Source organism: Bombus bifarius, unplaced genomic scaffold (assembly GCF_011952205.1).
Source record: "Bombus bifarius isolate JDL3187 unplaced genomic scaffold, Bbif_JDL3187 scf7180000007996, whole genome shotgun sequence".
In the NCBI taxonomy this organism is placed as follows: domain Eukaryota; kingdom Metazoa; phylum Arthropoda; class Insecta; order Hymenoptera; family Apidae; genus Bombus; species Bombus bifarius.
In genome coordinates, this window is record NW_022884376.1 from 6042420 (window position 1) to 6070212 (window position 27793).

The 27793-nt window shown below is 39.6% G+C and overlaps 1 protein-coding gene across 1 annotated transcript; it reads left to right on the top strand.

Annotated features, from left to right (window-relative positions):
* The first annotated feature begins 76 nt into the window (after positions 1–76).
* Positions 77–27766, top strand: LOC117205865 (protein IFH1-like). Its single transcript, XM_033444650.1, has 2 exons — positions 77–4841; positions 27427–27766. The coding sequence occupies exons 1-2, from the start codon at positions 1444–1446 to the stop codon at positions 27641–27643; spliced, it is 3615 nt and encodes a 1204-aa protein (XP_033300541.1). The 5' UTR covers positions 77–1443; the 3' UTR covers positions 27644–27766.
* Positions 27767–27793: the final 27 nt, after the last annotated feature.

Here is a 27793-nt window from a genome sequence, read left to right on the forward strand (position 1 = left end):
GGGCAAAGTAAATAGAAATAATTGTTTTTAAAGAAGCAAACGAAAGAGGAGAAACGAGGGAAATAAGACAAGGGCATCACGGATAGATCCGGTCCTGGCTCGCGATTCCGTGGAGCGGGGGCGGCGGCGACGAAGTGGAAGGCAACGAGGAGGTACCGACAGTAGCTCCCAGACAGTGACTCCGCGCGTAACGACATGTAACCGGTGGATAAATCTTCTGAGTGTTATGTCATCGATGACAATTGTTCGTCAGCCACGATTTCATCGTCGACGATTCGTGCATGGTCAAGGATAAAGGTGTCGTTGCAGGAATGCGTGCAGAAACCCCGTGAAAAAAGCTGAAAGGAAGAGAACGCGCTTGTTGGAAACGGACCTTGAAGTCGCGAAGTCGGGACAGTGGAAAGGATTAAAGAATTTCGAGGAGAGAGATTTAGGGTGCGACAAGGCCGGCGCAACCACCGTGTAAGCAGCGACAGAGAGAAAGAGAGAGAAAGAGAGAGGGAGGGGGAGGGAGGGAGAGAGAGATAGAGAGAATAACGCCGGTGGAAAGAGAGAAGCGAATAGTTGAAGAGAAGCTCGATGGGTCGAACATACTCAGTGCTGCCAGCCGTAAGCTCGACGGAGTCGACGCCGCAAGCTCGATGCAAATCGACGTTGTAGATACCTCGATGAAAATCGACGAGCTCGCTGATCCTCTGCTCTCGCTCGCCCTGTTCTATATCGCGGTTCGATAGCCGGGTGAACGTCGACGACCTCCGGCATCGGTGGATTCGACACCTTCGCGATACCGTCGTGTTTTTAGATAATAGATAATAGTAATCGGCGGTGTAGCCGTGAATCTTCAGTTCGACGTCCGGTGTGGATCAAAACTGGCGGAAAGTTTCCGCTGTCGCGAAACGTACAACAAAAAGAACGGAGGAGAAGCGAATAAAATTAAGCGGTCGAACACTGGCAACGGAAACGTCGAGGAAGACAAGAGCGTGGCCTATGTGTCCGGTGCATCTTGTTCGCGGAAGTGCTAGGTCAACAATGTCAATGCCCTTAAGATCGATCGTTGCTTGCTTGAAATTGTCTTGTTTGTTAATGGACGGTGAGAAATTGACTTCAGGGTGAGTCGAACCTGATCAGGGTGAATCCGAGCCACCCATGATACCGCTTAATCACTTAGTCGATGGAGCTGCATAGTATAAGGTTATCACAGTGTATGCTTAGCGAGCGATCGGGCGATGTAATCGCGAATAAAAAAACTATCCTTTGCGAGCCGACTGATGTAGAAATATCGATGTACAGTGAATATTTTAAGAGTTACTTTTAGATAGCACGTTCTGGTTGATCGGCGGGCCGAGAAGTTACTTAACGCGATTGGAAGAAGAGGAGCGGTTGTCAGAAGAAGTCGTCTCGGTGGACGGGTGGCAGAGTAATAACCGCTCGTTGGATGGAGTGATGAGCGGGGCCCCTGCACGGGGCACAGCGCCCCGTCGACAAAGACGTCATCATCATCATCACCATCACCATCATCAAAAGCATCAGAAGCAGATTCGGCAAGAACGGTCCTCGGACGAACCGGAAGAGAAACGGCCGAAAGTGAATCCGATTTTTCTCTGGGCATCGCAGCGAGAGCAAAGAATCGTCGAGGTAAGATGCGAGGACTACGACAAAAGGAATCGTATCAAGTTGACGAAGACGGCGCAAGGATGGCGTTCGATACCGAGAACGGCGTCCAACATGTACTCGACTGCCTTGGGAGTTACCTCCCAGAAGACGAGCAGCGCAAACTCTTCGAATTCGTCCGACACAAACGAAGAAAAAGACATCAACAATCAGACAGGGCATACAACGCTCAACCTTCGACATATCTGCGCGAACGAGCTAGCCAACGGGCGAACCAACGGTTTCGTCGGCAAGGACGATGTTGGAAAAAAGAGAAGTTACGATGAGGTTAGTAGAAAGAGCAAACATCGACGTGATTACGGATTTCCTCTGGACGAAATGCGGAATAACGCAAAGATCAAAGAAAATTGGGACGAGGAACGACAAAGAGTACCATGTTCCGACGATGACGACGACGAGGAGGACATAGAAGAGGAGGACGAAGAAGAAGAGGAGGAGGAGGAGGACGACGACGACGACGACGACGAGGAGGAAGAGGAGGAGGAGGAGGAGGATGAAGACGAGGAGCAAGAGGACGACGATGAAGAAGACGCGAACGAAAACGAGATAAAGGAGGGAAATAAGTTCGAGAAAGATGCGTCGAGCTGCAACGGAAGGAACAATCTCGAAAGGCTGCAGAAAGATAAGCTGTTTCAACCGCGAGTAGTACTGGAACAACTACATTTTTCTCAATTGCCTCAAGGCGTTCATCAGAATGTCCTTCAAAGACGGGGAAAAGACGAGAAGGGGCAGGGCGAAGATGATGTTATCGCCGGTGAAGAGAAGCCAGCAGTGGATAATGAAAAAAGAAAACACGTGAACAAGGCAGGCATTCAGGACATATTGAACATGATCGATGTCACGGCCTCGCCGGTTCTAGCTACCGATACGCCTAGTGCTGATTTGCCCGTCGACTCGACGAAAACGTACGAGGTTCTCAACGAGAATCTTCATAATAAACCCAGTGAGAGTAAAATCAAAGACTTTAGCGCAGCGGTTCTCACGGAATTATCGGGTAAGGTTAAAGAACAATCGAGGAACGAAACGATTTCCAGCTATCAACAGCTGGAAGATATCGTTAAAACGAACGACAATCTCGTCGGCGATAAAATACAGATCCACGAAGAGAAGATATTCACCAATTACGAAAACGAAGAAGAGAAGAAGCCCGAAACGAAGAACGATGTCATCATCGTTTCTATAAAGAACAACATTTCGGACTCGAAATCGTGCAAGATTGCCGAAGCGGACGGTGGCCTTGGAAATAGACCAAAGTGTAGAACGAATTCTCATTCTAAATGGCAAAGTATGATGTCTGTGGACGACGCGCAATTGGAAGCGGAAGACGAGCGACCCGACGAACCCGGTGAACCAGTGAAAATAGATTATAACGATAGCTCGAAGATTTTGAATGCGCTGAGAAATACACCAGGTCTTTCGGTTTCTATTACCAGGACTCACACTCCGGAAATAACGAAAAATATAGCTATGTCGTTGACGAGACCAGCGTCGAAAGCATCGTCGTCGTCGTCGAGTCGATCGCCCGATTCTCAAGCGGAGTGCGTCGAAAGATTGTTGAAGAACACGGATTCTGCAACGGAAACGCAAGGAACCACGACTTCTCCGAAGAATCTTCCCGGTTTGTCCATTATCATACCCAGTTACCGATATCGAAATTCTCAAATAATCGCGAATCATTCGACTTCTCCGAGTATGAAAGCGCGCGTCGAGTCGCCGGAAAGTACCGTGAATTTCCCCAAGAACGAGGCTTACTCGGGCGAGTCGAAGACGGGCGGATTTCCTCACGAGGAAGACGACAACGAGAGAGACTTGGAAGAGGAAGAAGACGATTGCGATTCGCAAGTATTGGAAGATCTTAGACGACAGAAAGTCGCCGACTCGCTAGCTTACGAGTCCGATAGGGATTACTTCCACAGGCAAAACATAGGAAACTCGGAAGATCGGAAGACTCCTCTGGAGAATACGAAAAATCAGGCTCATTGGATCAGCTCGAGCAGAAACAGCGAGGCTCAAGCTAAATGCAAGTATCAGGATGTAGAACATTTCGACGAGCAAGTCCTCGAGGAACTTCGGACACGTGGCACCGTTGTCTCGCCGCAACCGAGTGGAATTCCATGTTCCCCGGCTTCCAGGAGACCCTCTTCCGCGTATCTCGAGAGATTGCTACCTAGTCCCCCTTGTTCGGTATCTTGTTCGGAAGACGCGAAGAACGATCTAACTTTGAAAGGTATTTTGTCGTCGCCGAATCAGTTGGAGGTCAGAGATTACGAGAAGCAAAAAGAGATTTCGAATCGCTGCGATCAAATACCCAGCGATCATCTTACTATTCGTGCCGATCCGAAGGACATGGAGAGAAGTAGCGTAAACAGGAAAGTTAACAGAAGCTTTCAGGAACGATTGAACGTTCACACTCAGGAGATAAGGAACTCTGGTAGACCAATGTCCAGCGGTGATATCCATAGTACGTACTTCGTGACGGATCGAGCCACACCCAAGAGACCAATGTCCGCCGAATGGTCAGTTGGTAGGCAAAAGAACCAATCGAGTTCCTATCAAAAATCATCTGCAAAGCATCGAATGCACGCCATGGAGGAAGCTTGCGCCACGTCCAGTAGCACCGACAACCTTTTGGATCCTGCTAGTCAGCTTAGAGAATTGATCGAGACGTCCGGACATTTGATACCGGATCCGCTTCTGGTACCGAGAGACTATTTGCCGGGTCTGGCAGCGGCTCCGGCCACTGAAATTCCGAAACTGTTGGCCTCCAGGCCAGAACTAAGACTGCCAGAAGCGCTAACCAGGCCGGATCTCCTTAGGGATCCAGATTTATTGGTGATATCCTTGGCTCATCTTCAGCACGTCCTCGATCACGGCGAGGGTCCGGTCTGCAGGTCACGACAGTCGCATCCAAGAATCAACAACGGCACTAACAGAGGATCCGGTCACGCGAGCAACGGAACGAAAAACGCGTTGCAAACGAGACCCAAGCTCAGCTGCAAACCAATCGGCACGCTAATGCCGGCACCGATCGATCTCTCCAGTGGTCGAAGAACCACCACTTACCTCCCGTTGCTCAGGGTACGGAGCGGATTACTTAAACAGGAACCGGAAGTCAGCTCCACGGCCAATTCGCCCGAAGAGTCGCAACTTTGGCATCCTCTGTTCGGCAGGTAATTCTTACTCGTTTAATATTTTATCTTATTCAATATGGAAAATACGAGGAGCATGATTTTAACGCGAATATGGATATCTCTATATTAAAGATTAGCCTTACGTTTAGTTATTCAGGGAATACGTGATATTTGCTCGTTCGATCGGAAGAGTTTGTTCGACTCGCGGTGATATATAATTAGCCACGGCATAGAATAAGAAATAATTCAATCAGGTGACGCAAGTGTCCATTTACATAACTTATGTATATGACATTAAAATAGAATAGATAAGGGACTTAATAAGAACGTGTTTCGTGGCAAGAAATTGAAGCGCATCCTATTATCACGAAGTGTCGTTTATTTTATCCAACTCGAACGGGAAAGAACATTCGTACGTTAGAAGCATTAACTCGTACCCCGGAGCAGTGAAACGGCAGCCGTCACTTTTATTTTGCCAAACGCTTTGTCCTAAGGTTCTCTGTGATAGTACGCGTCTTTTGACCAATGACTGCATGAAATGTAACCGCATTGGAACATTTTAATCGTGGCAAACGTACGCTCGTAACAGCCGTACAGATGCGGGTAACCATTTCAGTGAGGCAGAATATAGGGACGGTTGTTCATTGTCTTACGCGTTCTCCAATGAATCGCTTTTCAACTAGATCTCTTTTATCCGTCAGATATTATTTCTTCGATAAAGATAATTATCCATGGTTATATTTTATTTATCTTTTGCACGAGGAGAGGGAAATATCGCATGAAACACGTTGGAATGAAACACCGTCTGGTCTCTATGACGTCGACTGTAATTAATGCGAAAGAGAGGCGGACGAAAGGGTGAAAAAGAAAAAAGAAACATCACGAAAAGCATATAAAATTGAGAATCCACGGATTAACCTCTCACTGCAACTTCAATCTGCATTTAGATGTAGAATCAAACTCGCAGACGCGATGTTGCCAGCGAAAAAAAAAAAAAAAGAAATTGGAGCCGCCGTTGCTGTCGATGCAAACGTATTGTTCGTTAAAGTGAATTTTTACGATTAAAGTACGAGTTAAAGAACGAATAAAAGAACTTTTTTTTAAACAACAATTTGCCATAGAAATAGATCTTTCTAGAGATCGTCGATTATCGACGGAGATTATTCATATTCTTTTCAATTCGTGCGTTAAAAAATCGTCATCTAGATTCAAATTTTATTTCGTCGAATATCTCGTCCGGTACTAACCAGTTTAGATATCGTATTTCATACTTCTTTATCCTGTCTTTACCTATATTTACTGACGTAAGTAACAAGGTTCGACCTAATCATTGCAAATTATTAAATTACACCTATTAAATGTACTTAACATGCATACCACGCGACATCGGAATTCACAATTACCCAACCAGCAGCTAGCTCCGAAAGCACTTTCATTAATAATCGATTTATTGAATATCTTGTATTATATAGAAGTTTTAACACCAACACCGGTCGAGAAAGCGTGTCGTGGTAAATCAATAATTAACCATCAACATCTTGCAGTCTCGGTATTATTCAATTAACGGTAGTAGGTTTTAATGAACTTAGAAGTATTCTTTTTTATATTACGTATTACACATCGTAATATGTTATCGCGACTGTTCTATAGCTGGAGAGAATTAATCAATAATCGCATAACTGGTACCGATCAGTTTTTCGCCGTTCGGCGTTGGTAAGTGGACTATATTAATCAACGAAACGGGTCATAAAGGAGCAACTATCGAAGCGTTTAACGTAACAGCATCTTGCCCTTGTCACTTTCACTGTTCCATCCTATAGTTCACTCGGGTCGTTCGATGGCTATTGCCTCGAGAACAATTAAATTTCGATCTATGTACTTAATGGTAATCGTGGTTGAACAATTAAATTTCTATACGTATCGATACGTGGAAAGGTGTACGGTGTGCGGCGTACGACGATACTTTATGCATACAGAACGGGAAAGGAGATGGAGTCAGGGTATTTTGCGAGTCCGCGACGACGGAGGTAACACACTGATACCAAGAACGGATCGGTGATAGTGCGATCATTTGCATTTTAATACCGAGCGAACGATAGCGACTGTATCTCGCAGGCTCCACCTCCGGTCTGTCAGTCCGGTTATAACGAGCCGATCGACGTGCATACATGACCGCCGTTAAATATTTAAACGAGATCGAACGTGGTAAACTGCTGCGCTACCTCCTACGTAGAGAGACGCGAGCATGATCGATGCGCTTCCTCTTGCTACCAATTAACAACATTCGACAAGGTTCCGCGATTTGCTTCCTGTAAATATCGCTTCTTGTAAATATCATAAAAATCTCAAGTTTAGATTATGTCTTAACGTTGTCTAAGATGCGATCATATCTCTCTCTCTCTCTCTCTCTTTTTCTCTCTAGTAAATTATGCACGAAGGTATAATCTCTACTTCTGTTAAACTTTCTTTACGTTTCGAAATTGAGGCGGATCTGTCTGATGTTCCAATTTTACTTTTGTAATTGAATCAAGTAGATTTAAGAAAGTTTCTGGTTATTTACAAGGGAGTAAAGCAATGGAATATGAAAAGAATACAAACAAAGTAGAGGCGCGATAAAAAAATAAACGTGTAGTGGCAATAATAAATTCTCCGGCGAATATTATATGAATTCGAAGTTGTATTTGAAATGATTTTCGCTAAACGATTCTGTAGATTCCTTATATTTCAATTTGTTACTGAGGAATATTTATATTTGTCGGGAAGAAAGCGTGGACCGCCTTCGAGTCGTGAAATTCTCACTTTCGAAGAGTTAAATCTATTTTATCGCTGGCAGTGAAACATTTATAAACTGTAAAATTTCTTTGTAAGTTGCTTTTATCCGATAGTTGTCACATAACTTTTTCTTCCTGACAGGAAGAAATAGTAAGAGACTAAAACTAAAACTAGTTTGATACGCGGTAATTTCATTTATTTATGACGCGTAAATAACACTCACGGCTGTATAAAACCGAGAATGGGATTAATGGCGAAAAATACTTGCCGCGTGGAAATTGGCGTCGCGAAAAATAATTTTTTCTTTTTTCTTATTCGATCCACGTTTTCACAAGCGTGTGAGAGAATTTGCGCGATTTAGGTTAGAATTCCGGAATAATTGGTGAAGGGGAGTCATTCGATCACTTAGATTAGAACATTCGTTCCAAGACGAAGAGTCCGAATTCCTCAACTTTCTAGCATTTAATCTTAGCGAGAATATCGAGACCAATGTGGATCGAACACTCGGCTTGTCATAATTTATTCGTCGTTGAACGTCTGCCATATGAATTTTCACGGAGGACGACTTCGAATGTTTGGAATAGAACGATCGATGATAGAAGGTTATCGCGAAGAAAACGAACGAACAAAAAAAAAAGACGAAATCGTTGGATAGACGCATTGAGAAACGTTTTTCCAACTGGACAGCGATTTTCTCACGAGGTGGTCGAATTCTGTTGGTCGATCTTGTAACACGTGGCTTCTAATTGGTGTTCGAGACTTCTCTAATTAGGACTGTGTGTTCCACGATCGGCAATTGGCACGGTACGAAAGTGGGTCGTGGCTCCGAGTTTTGTCCTACGCTCCTTGTCTACGTTTTGCGACGAAACTGTTGCGCAAGCAGATATTTCAAATTCATAGTCTTCGGTCCTGCCACGAAGGATTGATAAAGATATCTGTGACGTACCTATTGTGTTTTCCTCGCAGTAAAATAGTATCGAGTTAAACCTTGGGATCTCGAACTATTTCAGTATATTCCTTTCGCTCATAGATCGGTTTCACCGCGATTACTTAAAATTTATGTGTTTCGCTGATCTTACGAAAACGTGTACGTTGCAAAGTATTTGTACGATATACGTAGAAATGCGAATTATTAATCTTTGTGAAAAAATAATCAACTTTAAACGAGAGATTAATATGGTTTCTTCTTAAATACGCTTGGGAAATAACAGAACGCTGCGTGTTTGGTTCTTTATGAAAGCAATCGCGTAGCGGCCAGAACGTTAATGAAAGTTTAACGAAAATAATTTTCCAGCTTCCAAGTTCTTATTTTATTTCTATGGAAACGTCGTTATTCGTATAAGTCATTACCTCTCTCGATTCTTCCCATTGTTTCCGTTACTTCCTATTATAACGTACTCATTAAAATTACCTTCATTGTCAGGATAATAATAGGATTCACGGCTGGCAGAAACTTTTACTTGAGATTCGAATACTACGTAAGAAATAAATAACCAAGGATATTAGTGCGAAATAACATCTTTGTATTAGTTACCAATTAATTAATTTAAAACGGCAATCTTGTTTCATGCAAAAAGTCGAACATAGTTATCGTATTAGAATCGAATAGCTCTCTTCAACGTAATCGGTTTATATCGAAGGGAAATTAACATATACGCATAACATATCGGATATACAAATACTGCGCAGATGCGATTTTCACAAATCGCATGCACATCTTTCTTTAAATCGTTGCAATTCACCATCACATGTGTAATTAGTTAATCGATTTAATAACCGTGAAGGTTATAATTATAACCGTAATTATCATCAAACCTGAATGCTGTTGGAGCAAGGTTAGGTAACAGGTATTAAACAAACAATTTTCAAATATAAAAACATTATTTAATATTTGTCAATAACGAATAGATCGTGTTTTGCATATCTTTGCATATTGGCATATACTGCCTATTTTTTTTGGTAATATATAAAAATAAATTTAAATATGTCTCCGTAACATCATCCGATGTTATGCTATAAATATCTTTATCTTTTTCTGCGTCGATTCGTAAGCGAGGTTAGGTTTAAAAAAAAAAAAAGATCGCAACGCAGCTAATTCGAGTGAAAGCACTTGGCTCGTCAACTTTAATTTATACTTCAATTTTAGCCGAATTTCCCGATCATTCGAACGATCGAACTTAACTCGAACTTTTCGACCTGCCTATACTTCTCCTATTTATTATCGGACGATACGAACAAACCGAATTTCTCGATGACTCGAACGATCAAACTTAATTGCACTTATGTTGTCCGAGCCATCGAATCGTCGGAGTACATCTGATTATGAGCTAACGAAACACGGGTTCGCGTGTACGAGACTAAAGAGACGTTAAGCGTTAAGAGACGACGTAAGACGTTAAGAGACGAATCGAATGTAAGTTTTGCAGTTAACGGCGGTTAGATACGGCTCAAAGCAAATGGATATTTTATTGTAACACGCTGGCACGGCGTCACAACGCGGAGGAACAGTTTCGAACGCCCTTTCGCTCCGGCGGAACACTTGTGTAAATAGCATTAGGATGCTACTCTCCGCGTGCGTTGAGCGGACGGCTTTAATGAGAGGGAGAGGTATTAAAGGAGGGTTCTCATGTGACGACACGAACGTTCATCGATCGTACGAACGGGAATTCGAAAGCCGCGGGCCAACAACGAGGGAGAATGCAGGAAATTAAAATCAAAGCTCGTTTTAACGTTTTGCTGGTGTTTGGCATTCTCCGATGCCTAGACGCCAGGAACGCTTGTTTTTTCGACGCCACTGATCGTGGATAGCTCGATTTGCGTTTTACCTCGCCTCGTTCTTGCATCGTTTAAAACGCATTACCGATAAAAACGTCCGTCACTTTTTTTTCCCGGTCGCAATCGAGTGGCAAATTATCAATGTCTTTCGATTACATTTTCGCGGGATTTTCTCTATTACGGACGTATTCCTGCCGGATAATTGATCACTTTTCTCTTAATTTCTTTTTTTTTTTTACATTACTCATCTTGTTTATCCCGCGTCTCTTTGATTTATCTTCGATATTTGCTCGTCAATTAGTTTTGCTTTCTTTCCGTTTGTAACGAGGAATAACTTTTGCTGGAATCGCGTTTATTTCTTTGTATTTTGTTAGATCGATGAAATTATACAAATCGATGATTGAAAAAAAGAAAGAAATACAATTAACATCATTGGAGTCTATTAAATAGAATTAAGCATCTCGAATATCGATATTCAGACGATGATTCTTTATTAATCGAAGGAATACGTTAAGCCAAAATTACACGCCCAAAGCACTGACTTGTACTACTTCGTTTCCCAGAAGCTACCTTAATTATACAATTCGCTGCTTCTCCCAATGTTGACAGGGTCGTGTTCTTTTCTTTTTTTTTTTTTTCGATTCGACCGACGCAACATTCGAAAATTGTCCAATAAAAAGTCGTATATGGATGTGTCTATCATTGTTGTTGGAGAATCACGAGGCTGGTCACGATTTACGATGCGTCCAGTTGGATCGGTCGATGTTCGCCGGCCCTGAAGGCTTACCTCGCCTACGTCCACGCCCACGTTTCTGCCACGGGGTTCAGGAGGCGGAGGAGAGGGATAAAACGAGAAGGATAGTAGGAACTTGTCTCTATCTTTCTCTTCATCTCGATCTCTATATTCGTCTCTTGTTTTTCTCCGTCCTCTGGTTCTCTCCTTCTCCGTTTATCCGTGCCTCTTGAAATTCTTCTTTTTCAACCCTTCGTTTCCCCACCTCCTATTCAATCCCTTTCCACCGAGTTTTTCACTTTTTTTCTTATATTTCTAATTGGTTTTCTTTCCCTCCGCCATTTCGTAGCGCGCTTCCTCTTTCTTTTCCTCTCTTTGTCTCCTCCATCTTTTCTCTTTTGGCTGTCCTTCGCCTCCCTCTATATTTACGGTAAAACCACCGACAGTCGCCGCAATTCGTACCATCCTGGTTGCTAATAACGCTCGTAAAATACGGGCTTTATAAACATTCGCGGTAATCCTGATCAGGGCATGTCTTACGTCTGGATTGCAGATTTTTCTGAATTTATTGGAAGTTTGAAAGCGGGAAGTTGCGCGGATACCCAAAGTATAAAAAATACCCAAAGTATAGCGCTTTCTGTATTATTAAGTAGGTAAAATAATTTTCTACCGAGCTTCTACTTTTTTTATCGTGTTCTCAAATATATGAATTTTCATAAAAATACGCGGTCTACATTACGTCGGTTTTAGAGGTAGAAGGGAACGACTCGTTCGGTGCTCCGTTTCTGCTCGTTCAAATCACCGATGTGAACGCCCCTTTAGAAACGGATCGATGAGTACGAGCGACATAGCCGCTTCGGAGGAATCGGTTCGAAAACGTCTCGTGCTTTCTCGATCGATGAAATTCAACGTTCTTCGCTGTCCTTGTAATTGAATTACGTCTCTTTGAAGATTCATGGTTCGAATATATCGGGAACTGAATCAATTAAATATGGATACCGCCCGATTAAAATAATGTATAATTTTGTCAGATGACCCTGGCATTGTACAAGATAAAATGCAAATAAATAGTGAAAGAGCGAAAGCAGGACGATAAGTTAAAACGATGAATGTTTCAAAGATAGAAGAATTTACGTAATATCGAGTTTTCACGAACCAGCTTGCGCTCGTTCTTGAATGCTAATTGTAAAGTAGTTATTTGAATAGTATGTAAAATAGTTCTTTATCGTTTGAAAACATAGTCTTTCCATTGACTATCTCTGAATATTGCGCATATAGTAAAGTACGATAATCTTAGCAAGGTAAATACATACATCATTCGCAGTTCAATTGTAATTACACGTTGGAAAAAATATGTTAATATGTGGCAAGCATGTTACATGGTAGTAACCAAGAGTTCGTTATATTTGAGAAATAGTCTGCTCGAGTGACTTTATCGGAAAAGGATAACTCGCAAAGCTTTTCCATAATATGCACATAGTAAGTGTAATTCCAAAAATGAGTTCAACTATTTTAAAACAATGACAAAATTTACAAACACCTGCTGATAATTCGATCGAAATAAAATCTTTACGCTGCTAGAAGCGTTTTTTATTTTTATTTCTTCTGTTATTACTTGATTTTATTTTAAAAAGTCTCGTATTCTTGGTAATATACTTTTTATAACCGCGTTTCTCATCATTTCTATCTCGGGTCAAGTAAGTCACATAATTTCTCGTAACTCGGCTACTTCTACGAATCGGATTAGGAAAAAATTTCAAGGTGACCGTTGCATGAACGTAAGTAAAACTGGAGTACAGGCGTGAAGCGTTGCACGCAATGCTGGTAGCAATGCTGTCTGGACTACTTGAGCGGGCAGCGTGTACTACTGGGCAAAGCGTACCCTACAAAGAGAAGCGAGATGATACTCGAGTTACGCAAGATACGTGAGATACTTGTCGATACTCGAGATACCTGACTCGAGGACAGCAGAGGGCGGGGACACCTGAAGTTGGTTTAAAAGCATACGAGGATTACAAGAAGACACTCGAATTACAGAAGGTGCGGGCGACTGTGAACGCGAATCTCGGTCAGTGGTCGCAAGAAAGTGCACGATCTAGTTTTAATTACGCCATTGGCATTCAGGACGCTCGAATCTATTTCTGGAACCGCCACTTAGGCCGCTTTAAGAAATTATGAATTTATCCGCCCCGTTCGAGCTTCGATCTTGATTCTTTTACATTATCGTTAAACCGCTGCAACCGTTCGAGTGGTTTTATTATTATCGATGTTCTCAGGAATATACTTGCCGCGAAGAATGAGTGAAGCGGCTCTAGAAAATTCCAACTACTAGTCGATAGCAACTTCCGATATGATTAATTTCTATTATTTTTTCTTTTCTTTTTTTTTTTTTTTATTTGGAAAATCTAACTGACAACTCTAACTAATATTTCCTTAAACGATTGTAAATAGAAAATAAGCGACTCAAGATGGGAAAGTTGTAAAGTAGCACCACAGTCTGTACGCATATGTAACTTTTCGTTTTAAATGTTCGTGAAATTATTCGAATTTAATTTTCTACTTTTGATATTCCAAGCAAGATGGTTATATGCAATTACAATTTACACAGATATCCACGAGTTTATCAATTTTTGTTTGCGCTACTTCTTAACACGATTGCCTCGAATTAACCCGATTGATTAATCCCTCGAATGGGATTAAATTTCCTGGTATTTGTAACGACAGAGGGCTGAGGAAAAACAGAACACAGTGTAACACGTGGCAGTCGTTTTAGGGCGTAGAGATTTGTACTTTGCTGGGAGCCATGAGACCGCTCTCACGGATCGATGTTCGTATGATATACTAGCTGTATAGACAATGTGTTCCTGCAGTTAGGTGGGTGGATTCTGCTCAGCACGTTCAGTTCATAGACCCTGGTCAATGCTCCAATCCACTTCTCAGGTTTTAAATACCTGTAATATACCGTTCAAGAACACTTATCGATCTAGAAATTACACGCGCGTGCGTGCATTGTTTTATTACAATCCCTTGGCATCGACCTAAGTCATTACTCAAGTAATTTCATATTCTATCGAAGCAGCTTCGCGAATACTCATTACGATTTACTTCTAAAAGTTGTATATCAGTGAAAAATGTTAAACTTGCATGAAATATGCCATATCAAAGGCAAAAGTATTAAATTAAATATTGGAATTGTACACTTTGAAAAATGATAAAGCAACTTTATCTCTGGCAGAGTAAAATTTCATATTTCATATTATTTTATATCGGAGATATACATTCTACGGGATAGGAAACGTATAGTAATCGTAAAGTTTCGTGTTTGAAATGAAATTTGATCGTATCGTTGCGAGATACAGCGAAATTTCTCTCGTATTTCCATCCATTTATTTTCACCTCTCTATTCGTCACTTTATATTTTCATGCTGGTAGGAAATTTTCATCTCGCTAATGTTTATTCGGTATTTGGTAAAAGCAAAAATAACGTTGCAGCACAATAACAAAGTGCAAGCATTCTACGGAAAAGGGATTATTACGGATGGAAAACGTTGAAATAGATTTTTAATTTTCGCGATATTATGACGATAGGAGATTGCAGATAAAATATCTTTAGGTTCATATGGCAGGCTTAAAATTGCGAAAGAAATGACGTTTTTAAAGGAATGTAAAGTATTTTCTTAGCCGTAGAAATAATGTTAAGAAGCTAACAAACGAAATATGTACTCTCAAAAATACAAAGTAGCATAACAAACACGATAGAAGTATTCTGGAAGACCTAGTAAATAAGCGTTTAAGATGTTTGTTTAAGAAATATCGCCGTGAATTCATGAATAACACGAATCAAGTTAATTTTGGACCTGTTTCACTTCTGACACATTGGTATGAAGGTCGAGGAACGACCACGTTCGAACAAAGCACGTGTCACTAGTATCGCCACGTGGCTCCCTTTTCACCAATGTTTCCTCCCTTTCGTTCGTGACACGTACGAAACGAAACAGCGGATATTCGCTCGGCATTGTCGATTCATTCGTACAAACGCGCGAAAAATTCGTAAATTTATGCGAAGTCACGGCTGCGCGAATCTATTTATTTTCGTACAAGAAAATGTTACATAACAACGATCTTAAATTCTGTAAGAATAAATGGCTGTTTGCGCGACACAACTTGAATCCTGCTTTTAGCATTAGGATGTTTTACATTGAGAAAAAATAGGAAAAATACAGAATGATATAGGACTACGTGTTTTAAATGCTAAGTAAGGCAACGAAGGTTAAATTAATAAAATTTAAATCGTATTTCGTTTTTTCTCTTTTTTTTTTTTTAATACCTGGATAATCATTTATTTAAACGGGGTCACTGGTATATCGAAGCTAAATATTGCGATTTTATGATACGAAATGCGAAGTATATACATTTTTATTAATCATGTTAGTTCCATTCTTCAGGCTCTAGATACAAAACTTAATTACTCTGACAGTCTATTGTGTTACATTTTATGAAGCAGAAACGACAGATGCCTTTACACCAATTACGTTAATAGTGTTGCGTTCACGCATCGTGTACTTCGCTTCTATTATAATTCATAAAGAATGGAATTCATTTGATGTTTTATTTGATAAAGCTTTTCGCGCTCGGTATCCCTCTCTTTTGACGAGAAACGGGTCCGTTAGTTACCTGTTATTTTCAGAAAAATTTGTAATTCATTATTTATGACATTGTTCCGTTCTTCTACCGTGTCAAATTTTTCAACAACTTTCTTCATAAATAAGAGATATGTCAACATTTAACGTTTCTACTGTGAAAACATAGAATTTCTAAAACTGAAAACTCGCCAAATTGGAGAAATCAGCTTTAGTTCCTTGTTTTTTATTCTTTCAATTTATACGGTACATCGCTGTAGTATCATTTTTCCCTCGCTACTGCTATTACGACGCGCATCGACTACGTTAACAACCCCATAAAATGTCGATGCATTCCTACAAATATCGATTCGTTACTCGTGAAGCCTGCGAATAATTTTTCGAGCAAACCCTTCGTGCGGATGTTCGGACGAAAATATTTGTAAAATCCATGAAACTCTCCTATCGCGATGATATCTGGACGACAGGAGTACCTAGCTAGAAGGTTCAATGTCCACGAGAGACATGTGTGCGTACGAAGGTCAAATGATTTGGAAAATACAAATGCCTGTACTGTGGTGCGACTACCATCCAACGCCATCAACCCCGAGAGGGTTTTTAATCTCTCGGTCTCTTTTTCTCTACCAAAATCAGACGTAAAAAGAAGCGTACACGCGTGTATTCCAGGAAGAGGGTCGACGAACGGATGACACGTGCGCAAAGACGTGTCGCGTGAGTTATTCGATTTCGCGTTCGCGGCATATTATGCATTTGCGAGCGTGGCACAGTGAAAACATTTAGTAGTTGGCTTTGTACATACGCATCTCAGCGTAATGCGCATCAACTATGTAGATGAGTGCACTGTCGTAAGTATTACGACACCTGATGTTATTTCGTAAAAATCGTATACTTTTGGCTACTTTTATTTTTTAGTTATTTTATGATGAACCTTTATTTCACTCGCGTCATACGTAGCATATCACGTGAAATACTTGACTAAATAACTGAAATAAATAATGTAATGTGTACAACTAACGTATGTACGTTAAGTACATAACGTAAGTATATTACTAAATTTTTTAGTAAATGCGATATGTATCTTGCAAAAATTAAATATTACGATTTATACAGTAACATTGCCAAGGTCAAAATATACAAAATTTGTGCGGCTGTGAACGGCGTCAAAGTTAAGGAATTTACTGAAGTTTTTGAATAAATGCAACGAGTAGATGTATTTAATAATACTTACGGGCTACTATTTAATAATACTTGTGTGCACGTGCGTGTACATTCGTAAGGTAGATACATGTAAATGCACGCGTGTAGTTGATCACAGAGCAAAAGTGGCCGGATAACGTCGATAAAATTTAAGTCACGCTTGATCCCATCGCTAGCTGGTTGTACGTACTACGTACGCATATACGCGTAACCAGACCGGCTCGTGCATTAAATTTTCTACATGCACACGCAGTTGCGTGCACGTTTGCACGCGCGTACCACTGCTTGGTACACATAGGTGCGTGGGTGGTGATATACGTGGAGGCGAGCAGAGGGTGGATTTACCTTGATACGATGTAGAACGCGGTGGAAGGAGACCGACAGAGAACGAAAGAGACAGCGTGAAAGGGAATAGGTAATGACACGGAGGGATAGTGGAAAAACGAGAGGCAGAGGGTAAATGAAACTAGGAGAATGATAAAGAAAAGGAGATGGAAAAGTGCAAGATGGAAAACAAGGGGGAATGAGAATTGCGATAAAGATAGAGAAAAGGAAAGTAATAAGGGAAGAAAGGGAAAATCTAGAAGCGAAAAAGGGAGAGAGGAGCGATGTTCTGCGCACGTGCGGACCACCGGCACCTCGATCGATCCTCCACGTTTCGAAGAGTCGTTACGACCGGAGTACCGGTACTCTTCGAGCTACTACTAACAGCCGTACGTCTGACGGGCGTAGTAGCGCGGCACTCAAAAATTTTCACCCACGCGAAACTAAGGAAACACTCCTTTTTTACGATGGCACTTTTATTCCTAAGTGTCGCCGGCTATGGATTCATAGTGGTCTGTTCTTTAATTTTTCACCGTTGCCGCCGACTTTTTCGATATTGCAATTCGCATCAGCCCGTAAATAAGGTCATCGTTCTCGTTGAAACGCAAAACAAGGATTACGTTATTTTTAATTAGCACGTGATAAAATTCTTTTCCTATTTCATGTACATAATTGGCATTCGCGAATCGATTGCTACAATCGTTACTATCGTATTTAATAATTTAAGGGACGAATATAGCGAATAACGAATAATGCTTCGATCATAAGGCTTGTCATTTGGCGTCAGTTAATAATGCTTACCAGTTATTTCCTCGTTTTAGCTGTCAGAAAAGTCATAGCTGCTGAGCAAAAGGTATTCGAATTCACAGCGGTCTGCTCTTTAATTTTCCGCCGTGACCACCGCTCCTTTCGACATTGCAATTGATTATTCCGCTTAATACAGACATCGTTCGATTTTCGATTCGATAGCCAACGACTTTGCTATTTTTAGTTAAGGCTTGATAAAACTCTTTGCCTATTTCGCATAATTGACGTTCGTAAATCATGTGGAAACGTCTTCAAAGCAGATTACGGTCGATGTTATCGCATTTACGAGAAGCGCATTTAATCGAATAACGACGAATGCTTCGATCGTAAAACTCGTCGTTCGATGACAGTTAATAAAGTATACTCGTTATTTTTCCATCTCACCTGACAAAAAAAAAAAAAAGAGATGACCGACGAAAAGAAGAAACCGAAATGATAGACTTAAGTAATACAATTACTCGCTTCGAGGTAATTGCGCGAACGTAATGTACTTCGGATACGTTGATAGATCAGAGGAAGATTAATACGAGGTGCTAAATGATGTTATGAGTGCCAAGTAACAGCAGCTTCGACAGCTTAAATATAATTACGTGTATTTTTCATTTAGTCGTGCTCGTTCAGTGATTGAGTTGCTGCGAGCGATCTTGTATTTCGCTTCCTTTATGAATATGCATGAGCTTCGGAAAAGCATGAGCGATGTAAACTGAGCGATTATGCTATAAACGTAGCATAATCTAATTTCTTCCTGTTATTCGCGAGTATCACGCGTACACGTAACACGTTTCTATTTAGAATTTGCCATTGCAATTTTATTCAACTTCTCGAACGTCTTTCCTTTTTAATTACTTAAATCGCTGAAAAGTATAGATGGAAACGATCTTTTCTAGCTATAGTGCCTTCCATTCGGAACATTCGAAATCACATATTTCTTTAACGTATCTTTTTAATACGATCCATCAAGTTTATAACTAATGATTACGAAATGACGCAAGTTTGAGTTTCTCCATTTATACATATACGTGTATCATATACTAATTAGCCGGTGCCGAACGATGCTTGACCCAAAATGCCGAAGAAGTATGTACGTCTTCATCGGCATTCTAAGAAATTAACTGCATCTTGAACGTGGCGTATCGAAGACGAGTAAAAAGTTAAATAGTGGAATAAATCATGCGCTACAGTTGCGGAATTAAATAACACGCGAGGCAAAGAATAAATCATACGAACGAAATACATTTACACAGAGTTGTCGGAACGACTTTTTTATTTCCGCCGTTTCCATGTTCGTTTGAAAAAAAGCAGACACTTCAAAGTCGACCGAATATGAGTATCGACCGATCGTTGATTCATCGAAATCCCAACGAGCCACCAAGAAATCCAGCAGAAATATCGACGAGCACATCTCTATGATGGCGAATTCTCTTCGAGCGAATCTCTCGACAGGGAGTCTTCGAGATCGAGGACAAAAACGCCCTGAATTCTGACGATCCTTCGATCAAGAATTCATTATACGTACTTTGCAACTGACATACTCGATCGAAACGGAAAAAAGAGTGGGAATACGGGTTGTACTTGCGTTTCGAATCATAGTGTACTCGATTGCATAAATTATTATCGCTGTGCTCGATTTGAAGAAAGGTCGATACGTTCGTTGCGAAGCTTTTTTGCAGCTGTTAGGGTTATAATTAGTCGGACAGGCTACCTATCTTGAGACATCATATTACGATATAAAACAGCATGCATCTATGTAATTCACAATAGACACGCTATTGTAATCGCCTATGATCTAAAACATCAGGCGATAAAACGATATATATAGTTTCTCAAATGATTTTATAAACTTATTTCATGAAGTTACAAAGTTTCAGTCCAATGAACCACGGTTCGATAAAGAAGACAAGTAGAGCTTTAGAAGCTGTTGAAGCTTAACTAATAGCGAAGCAATTACGAGCACACAAGCAAATTCCAGTACACGACGAAGGAAAAACATTTTGATTTATTTAGATATCCGTTCTTAAAATAATGTAACCAGCAAATGCATCAAAAGACCGATGAAGACCGTTCCAAGCCATCGGAAATAATTAGAGCGTGCGGTACTTCTTGAGCATGTGGAAATTCTTGTTTTTACGAATACGATTAAAATAACGAAACCTAGACAGAAATTTGTTTTACCTATCAAACATCGTAACAAATATCATACTTTGAATATTTCATGTATCTTTGGCTATTATGTGCATCTTAAAAAGTCTCACAAATGCATGAAACTTCGCAGTCCATACCATACTTTGAATATTTCATGTATCTTTGGCTATTATGTACATCTTAAAAAGTCTCACAAATACATAAAACTTCGCAGTCTAAAAATAATACAGAGTCGTTCAAAGAGCGATATAAAAGCAAGTACGAAGCGGTGGAGACAATAAGCTGATAATTCGCTGAAAAGAAAAAAAGACGATAATTCATTTGATCACCGACCGTGCGCATATTTCACACGTGTGACACGTAATGCAACTCTGCGTGTTACTCCGTCTTCCATTTGCAGCACATTCGGCACGAGAAATCTAGTTGCTTTATAAACTCGTTACGAGTGGCGAGACAAGCGTGAGCGGCGCGTGATTAAGCAACATCGAGGGTAATTCGTCGTTATGTTTCCCAAACCGGACGATCTTCGGTCGGTAGGCAGTGCACAAGCTCTTACTTTATACCGTACCGTTTCTGGCTTTATACGCTTTTTACATGCAATTTGCATGCAACCTGTACTTTAAGTCAATTAGGATGCTTAAGGTAACAGCCCCGATACATAATCGAAAGGTTTTCGTGATCCTTGAAACTTTACGGGAATTGTGTACATGAAATATGCCTCGAACATAGAGAACTTTTCGAACTGTGTTATCTGGTTTTCGATGAAGCAAAAACACCGATATCTCAATGGTCGCGTACCATCAATAATTTAACCGTACTATGTCGTAGTATCGTATATCTATCGCGGCTCAGGCCTAGAGTTAGACGGTCTAAAGCTAATGAGATTTCTGGAACCAAGAATAACGTGACTTAACCTTAAGTCTGCAGTTGCGCGCATCTAAGGAAATTTAATTATCGCGTATAATCTTATTTGGTTTCGACGATAATTCTCATCTAATTAAAACTTTCCGATTGAAACTATAGCGAATAATATCCCGCATTTTGCCGAATAAGGGAAGATTCTTTGTGCTATACGTGAAAAGATATTTTTCATTCGGAAGATTCGCTGCCAGAGATGCAAGTTCTTCTCGTTAATTAATACCGATCCATAGGATTCGTATTCGCATTTTCTACAGCGAGTAGAATCCTGTATTTGTCCGTATAAGACAAGGCCTTAACGTTATACGTGAAAAGATACTTTTAAAATGAATATGCTCGTTAATTAGTACCAATCCGTAGGATCCGTAACAGCCGAGTGTTACAAAGAAAGAACGATTTTAAAAACGAATGATACCTTTATTCGAATACGTAAGAATTGCTTAAGGATTCTGGTATATAATTCATGAGTAATCGTTACACATAATTTCGTTTAATTAGGTACTAAATATTATCAGATTATACACATGTTACGTAAAAAGTATACGTGAAAAATTATTGCGTCATTCGGTATTGACCTAAAAAATATCTTTAGGTTTAAAATAGCGTATCGAATATTCGCGTTATCGTTCTTGCCAGAAATGAAATAATTTTATGTTCGCGTTATCATAAACATAAAATGGTTTCGGATGCATTTAAACATATTCCTAGATGTTTTACATTACGTGATAGTATGTCGAACCCGCATTGTTCAAATTATCTAAGAAACCTTCGACTCTACCAACGAATTTAAAAACTTAACAATTTTAACAACATCGTTCGTCCTTTATTATTTTACAGTAGCTGTTTTCCTAATACTATCGAAACTATTATCGATATCTGGAAAATCTAAAGTTAATCAACTTACCAGATATTCATATTTATAATGCTATCAATATGTATCGTTCTTAAATCTCTGTTTGTATTAAACAGTAATTAATGCTCGTTAAGAATAATTCATAATATAATGAATATTAATGGACTGTAGAGATTGATTCGTTCACAGGCTAAAACGGTTAACTACACTTTTGGAAGTTTCTCAAAATTTAGCGTTAAACCAGTTGATGCGTACGTTATAAGATTTTTGTTAATTTTCTTTTCTTTTTGTCGTATGCTGTTAACCACTTTTTTGCGAGCGAACGGTTCAATTAATAAATCAGCAGCAACCGCGAACGTCATTGCCTCTAATCAGTACCAAATTAGTATCTCTAATCTGATACGTTGTCACATGAATAAACTGAACCTACGAGGAGTAGATACGGACAGTAGCTATCGTAAATATACCGACACTCTTCAAACTAGCATAACTTTCTTAAAATTAAAGCAGACGGCTTGAGTCTTCTTACGAAGATAAAAGGATTACCGTACTAGATGACGATGATGAAATAGCAATTAGTCGGAATCGCGAAGAAAATGGCGAAGGTCACTTTTTATAGCTCTTTTTTATCTGAGCCTGTAGTGAAAATTTATTCCATTGACATGTTTTGAAGATTTATGCCGGTTATATATATGCTGAAAATTTCGTTGAAATCAGTTTTTTCGCGATTTTCGGCTGAAAATTTCAAGGTTCGTATATCTTTCGACGCTTGTCGCTTGTTTCTGCACCAACTGATCTTTATAAATTTTTCAGCATGTACATGCCTCGAATCTTTAAAATGTGTTGTTTAAATGTTCATTACAGGCACACATATAAAAAGTTGTACTTTCTCCAAAATCTTTTTTACACGTCGTCTAGCAAACTAATTGTACCAACTTCTCAAAAAAAAAAAAAAAAAAAAAAAATAGAAAAAAAAGAAAAAAAGAACTGGTCGTTTGGTTCAATTTGAAAAAAGTTATTCGCCGTACGTTTGACAATCGGTTGCTGCAGCAAATTTCTCTTTAATTATTCGTTAATACGACAAATCTCAGCGCGTTATTCCACGCGAAACTCGAGAAATTGCGACGAAACCTTGTCCTTGTTTCAATTAAAACTCATGTCGAGCATGATCTCATGGGAAAAAAGCGCACGATTCTCGTTACGTTATTTTCTTCGTTGGACGCGACACCTCCGTCTCGCGATGTGCAAAATACGTAATTCGATTAGCAGGAACGAAACGTTCGACGGGATAACAAAATCAGTGGTTTGGTACCGGGGAAAAAGGACGAGCAGGTTTAATTGCTATCCGAATGAATTTCTGTCTCGTTATGTACGATATACAGTGGAAACAAATAAAAGAGCCATACGAATAAAAAAGAAGAAAGAAGAAAATAGCAGTCGAAACCTTCAAATCGTCGACCGATGTAATTATCGGCTATTGCAGTGCCGCAGGGTTAATTTGCATTTCGATGAAATTACGTCTCGCCGAAATAATCTCGCTTTCGTCGATATTATGGCCCTCGTGAAGCCTGACCGGGTATTATTGTTATAACGTGCGCGTTTCCGACTCATCGTCTCGTGTATCGAATGTTAAATCCAACGACGTGCATTCCCTGCACCGTTCCAGTCTTTCATCGTCGTTTTATGACGTTGGTAAACGTAAGTGCAGACACCGGCTTCGGTTTCCTTTTCATTTTAATTGAATTATTCAGGATCGATGGTCTGCCAAACGGTTAATTCGGATGATTATTATTCGTTACTGTTCGTAGAACGATGTTATCGGAAAATGGAAACGCTTCCATAACCAGAGCTATAACATTGAAAATTAAAATCGTGTTTTTCTCAAATGATAGTACGTATATCTTAATCGGTGAAACTTTTAACGTCTTAAATGTCACCGTGAAGCGGCAGATATTTATGCAAATGTATTTATTTAAGAGGAGAACAGACAGCGCGTCCATTACATATCTGACATATTCTTTGCATAGGGCAATTCATTTTTGCATATGTCGCAATTTTTATTTACATACATTACCTATGTATTACAAGATAAGATAATAACGAACGCTTGAAATTATTTCAGTTTTAACTTTTATCTGCACAATTTGAACTGATAAAAATATGATTTCATTCATATATGTATATGAATTAAGCATGAAAGTACAAGCACAGTTTGCGACCTGTTTTGCCTCTAGGATATGCGTATTAAAAGTAACCGTATTAGTTGGTAATAAATATTCGAAATGGCCACTAGGCCACTAATACAATCTGATTCAGATTTGTCGCGATTATGCTTGAAATCGATAACGTATAGTGCTCTGATATAAACTCTTCAAAGGTTACAAAAACGTACCAACATATTCGCGTCTGCCATCATTGTTAACCGATGCAAAATAACACGATAAAAATTATTGTGAATCACGAACGCGAATTCGAAAAAATTCTCACGTTCGGTTCGAGAAAGTAGGATATCACAACTTTCTCGTAAGATAATTATATCAAGTATGTATATCGTACGGAACGTTGTAAATATACATTTTGAGGAACAATGTAAACTCGGAGAATGAGTAATCTGAAATTTTATCGCAACAATTTGTAATTTTATTAGGACATAAACTTCGTACTTATTTAATCATCGGCTTGCGTATATAACGTGATATTTCACTTGGCCTGTAGTTCAACATAGCGAAACCGTGCAATCAAAAAAGCATGACCTTTTCTTAATAATACATCATTTTATAACCAACCTCACTCGAGATTACATAATGTCAAACTTGTACTATACGATATTTCTGGACGAACGTAAATTTAAGAAAACATAAAATTTTCCACTGTCAATCAGAAATCGCAAATGCGCATATTGGTAAACGCAATAACAATAACTTGTAGAAATTACACGTTTAATTTGAAAAATGTATTTAGAATGATGTATTTGCTCTTATAATAATAACGTGTCATTATTGTTTTTATCATATAGCCGAAGGTTATATGCTTTTTATGACTCCGTAAATTGCCCCACAACTAAAGTTCCGTTTGCTATAAAAAATGTGTGTCATTTGAAATTTTAACGCGATGAATATATGCAAAAGTTTCACAGTGCATTACCATATATAAATTTGAGGTCAATGTTTCGAATACTTCTTTTTTATTGTATCAACTTTCGAATGTAAAAAACAATCGTCGTGCTATTTAACGCGCTTAGACATTTTGCAGATTTTTTTTTTTTTTTTGAATGCGAGAATATATAAAAGCAGAAGGGCAAAAATGTAATGCTCAAGCGTAATGCTCAATAAGTAAAAGCAACTTTCTGGCCTGGATTTCGTTTTATAATTGCATCGATGAAACTATATGAATTTGCCTAAACATTCGGGCTCGGGCCATCGTTTATAAAGAAGTCTCTTAAATTTCTCTTACGCGTTAAAGAAATCTAAGAGATTTATAAGATAATACGTCGACCTTTTTTATTGCACAAGCTCTAGCTATTTGTAGCCTACTAGCAACCAGGAAAGATTATTTTCTCCCAATAATTACGTTTAAACGTATGGATCGTTATACGTGCCCAAAATCTTTCAAGACATTTTTATTAGTTAAACCTTGAAACCTTCTCCTGTATCGTCGCGTTGGATGTGCTCGTGCATCGATAATTTTACAAGTTCGTGCTTCACACGATCCATCGTACGCGGGCTCGAGCAATGGCCGTGATAATAGAAGCTGTTACAGTAGAATTCGTTCAGGGTCGATGAAAAAAAAAATGTGCTTACACGCTTACAGTCACGCTCCGCTGTATTCGACATTTTCTACACGCGACGTGACTATTTGTTGCGGAGATTCGCCTCGAGACTATACTTTACTAGAATTGTTTCGTCCAAGAGTTCTGTCTGTCACATAATACGTACAAGTTACCGGTGACTGCGTATTACGAAAGAACGTGTTGTACATTTAGAAGCACCAGGCGAATGCTTTGTTACAGCTCGAGAAATTTAATAAGTTGGAGAAAGAAATTTAATAATAGGTTGATAAAAACGTGTATGAGAAAACGACGACAAATTATTGGGAATTATCATCGATATAAAAATATCGTGACTCTAGCAACTGAACCTTCTTCGAAAAGCTATGTTTCCAAAGTGTAGTTGGGAAAAATCGAGGAGAACGATCTTGCACAATCGAGCGCTCTATGGCTGGATTTTTTGCAAGTGCATCGATTAGACGATAATGCGCTAACAACATTTGTTACTTAGTACTGAACGAGGCTAATACGATGGATGAATTTTTCTGACACGTAACCATATTATTAATCATCGATAACTCAAGCCGGTATCTTTATGGTATTTAGTGCTCCTTTCACTTTACTTCTTCAAACGAGGTATACCTATAGAAGTACAAAGTACATTTACGCACGATTCAAGTTTCTAATTCACGTAAGATTTGATAACGCTTTGACATTCCAGTAGGAAGAAATTGCGAAATATCTTTTCCAAAAAAATTCATTAGAATTAGAAATTACATTTACAACGTCTGTCAGAGTGGTCAATAAATGAATAATTTGCAGCAAAAAGATACGTCATGTAATGACATTTAGACTTAGATCGATGTTAAGCTTCGTCTATCGTATACCGATGTTTCGTTTTTTTAATCAGTTGCATAACGACCAATACAATGAACGTACAGCAAGAAGATAATTTTGTATTTTCTTTATTCTATTTTTCATTTTATTTACGAATTATATTTACGAATAATTACCAATTTAGTCTTCATTCGCATGAACATAATGTCAATCCTCTATAATACTTAACGAGTTCTATATCCACCGACGATAGTCTTGTATCCTCTACATAATGAATGGAGCGCTTATAATGAATTATGTAAAAGAACCATGTTTTTCATAATTTATCAGAGTATCTTCGTACGTCAAGACCAGTCGGCTAACTTTTTGTCCGTTGCATTTTAATGACTAGATCATATGCGTCAACCGTTCGTACAACAACTACATTTTTATTATTTTTATACGATGTAATCTATGATATGAAAATATTCCAGAATGATTTTTTTAACGATTTTACGCCTTGATCGTCCACGAATTACTGCTCCCGTTCGAACATCTACCAACCTACCAAATTACTGTAAGTCGATTACTCTCTGTTCCGCTGGGAAAAAAGTTGTGTCTACATTTTTATTGTCATCGAAACGCGTACCACGCGGGGCAGAAAAAAAGTAACGATCATAAAGTAACCGCCTACGACCAGTTTTCGTAACATTACGTAATTAAAACGGTATTTTCGCTCGGACTGGCGCATACATAGCTCATTGCCGATAAATAGTCGCAAGTCGAATCACGGTCATCAAACGCCCACGTGTCGCGAATACCCATGCAAGAATTCACTCGACATTGTGAAAGTAATCGTACGTCCTGTTTTTGGTTCACAGCCAGAAGAGGCCGCAGCAGCAACAACAATACCAGCAGCAACCACAGCATCATCAGCATCAACACCAACACCAACACCACAATCATCAGCAACAGAATCAGAATCAACAGCAACGTCAGAGTCAACATCAACACCACAATCACCAGCACCAGCAACAACATCAGCACCAGCACCAACATCAACACCCCTCCTGGCATAGGACTACTTTAGCGTCCTGACCACTGTGACCTTGACCCTGACCGCAAGTCGAATAGTCCTAGTAAAAGAAAAGAGAGGAATCTTCTCGCTAGCGAAGAAACGCATCCGCGAGATCCCTTTACCGGTTCTCGAAAATCGAGCCAGAGAAGAAAAAGAAGATCCATCAAACC

Bases quoted from the DNA above. Each gene is read 5' to 3' on its own strand.
- LOC117205865 (XM_033444650.1), top strand. From the start codon at position 1,444: ATGAGCGGGGCCCCTGCACGGGGCACAGCGCCCCGTCGACAAAGACGT. The intron at 4,842-27,426 runs GTAATTCTTACT...TTTGGTTCACAG, and splicing joins TGGCATCCTCTGTTCGGCAG to CCAGAAGAGGCCGCAGCAGC.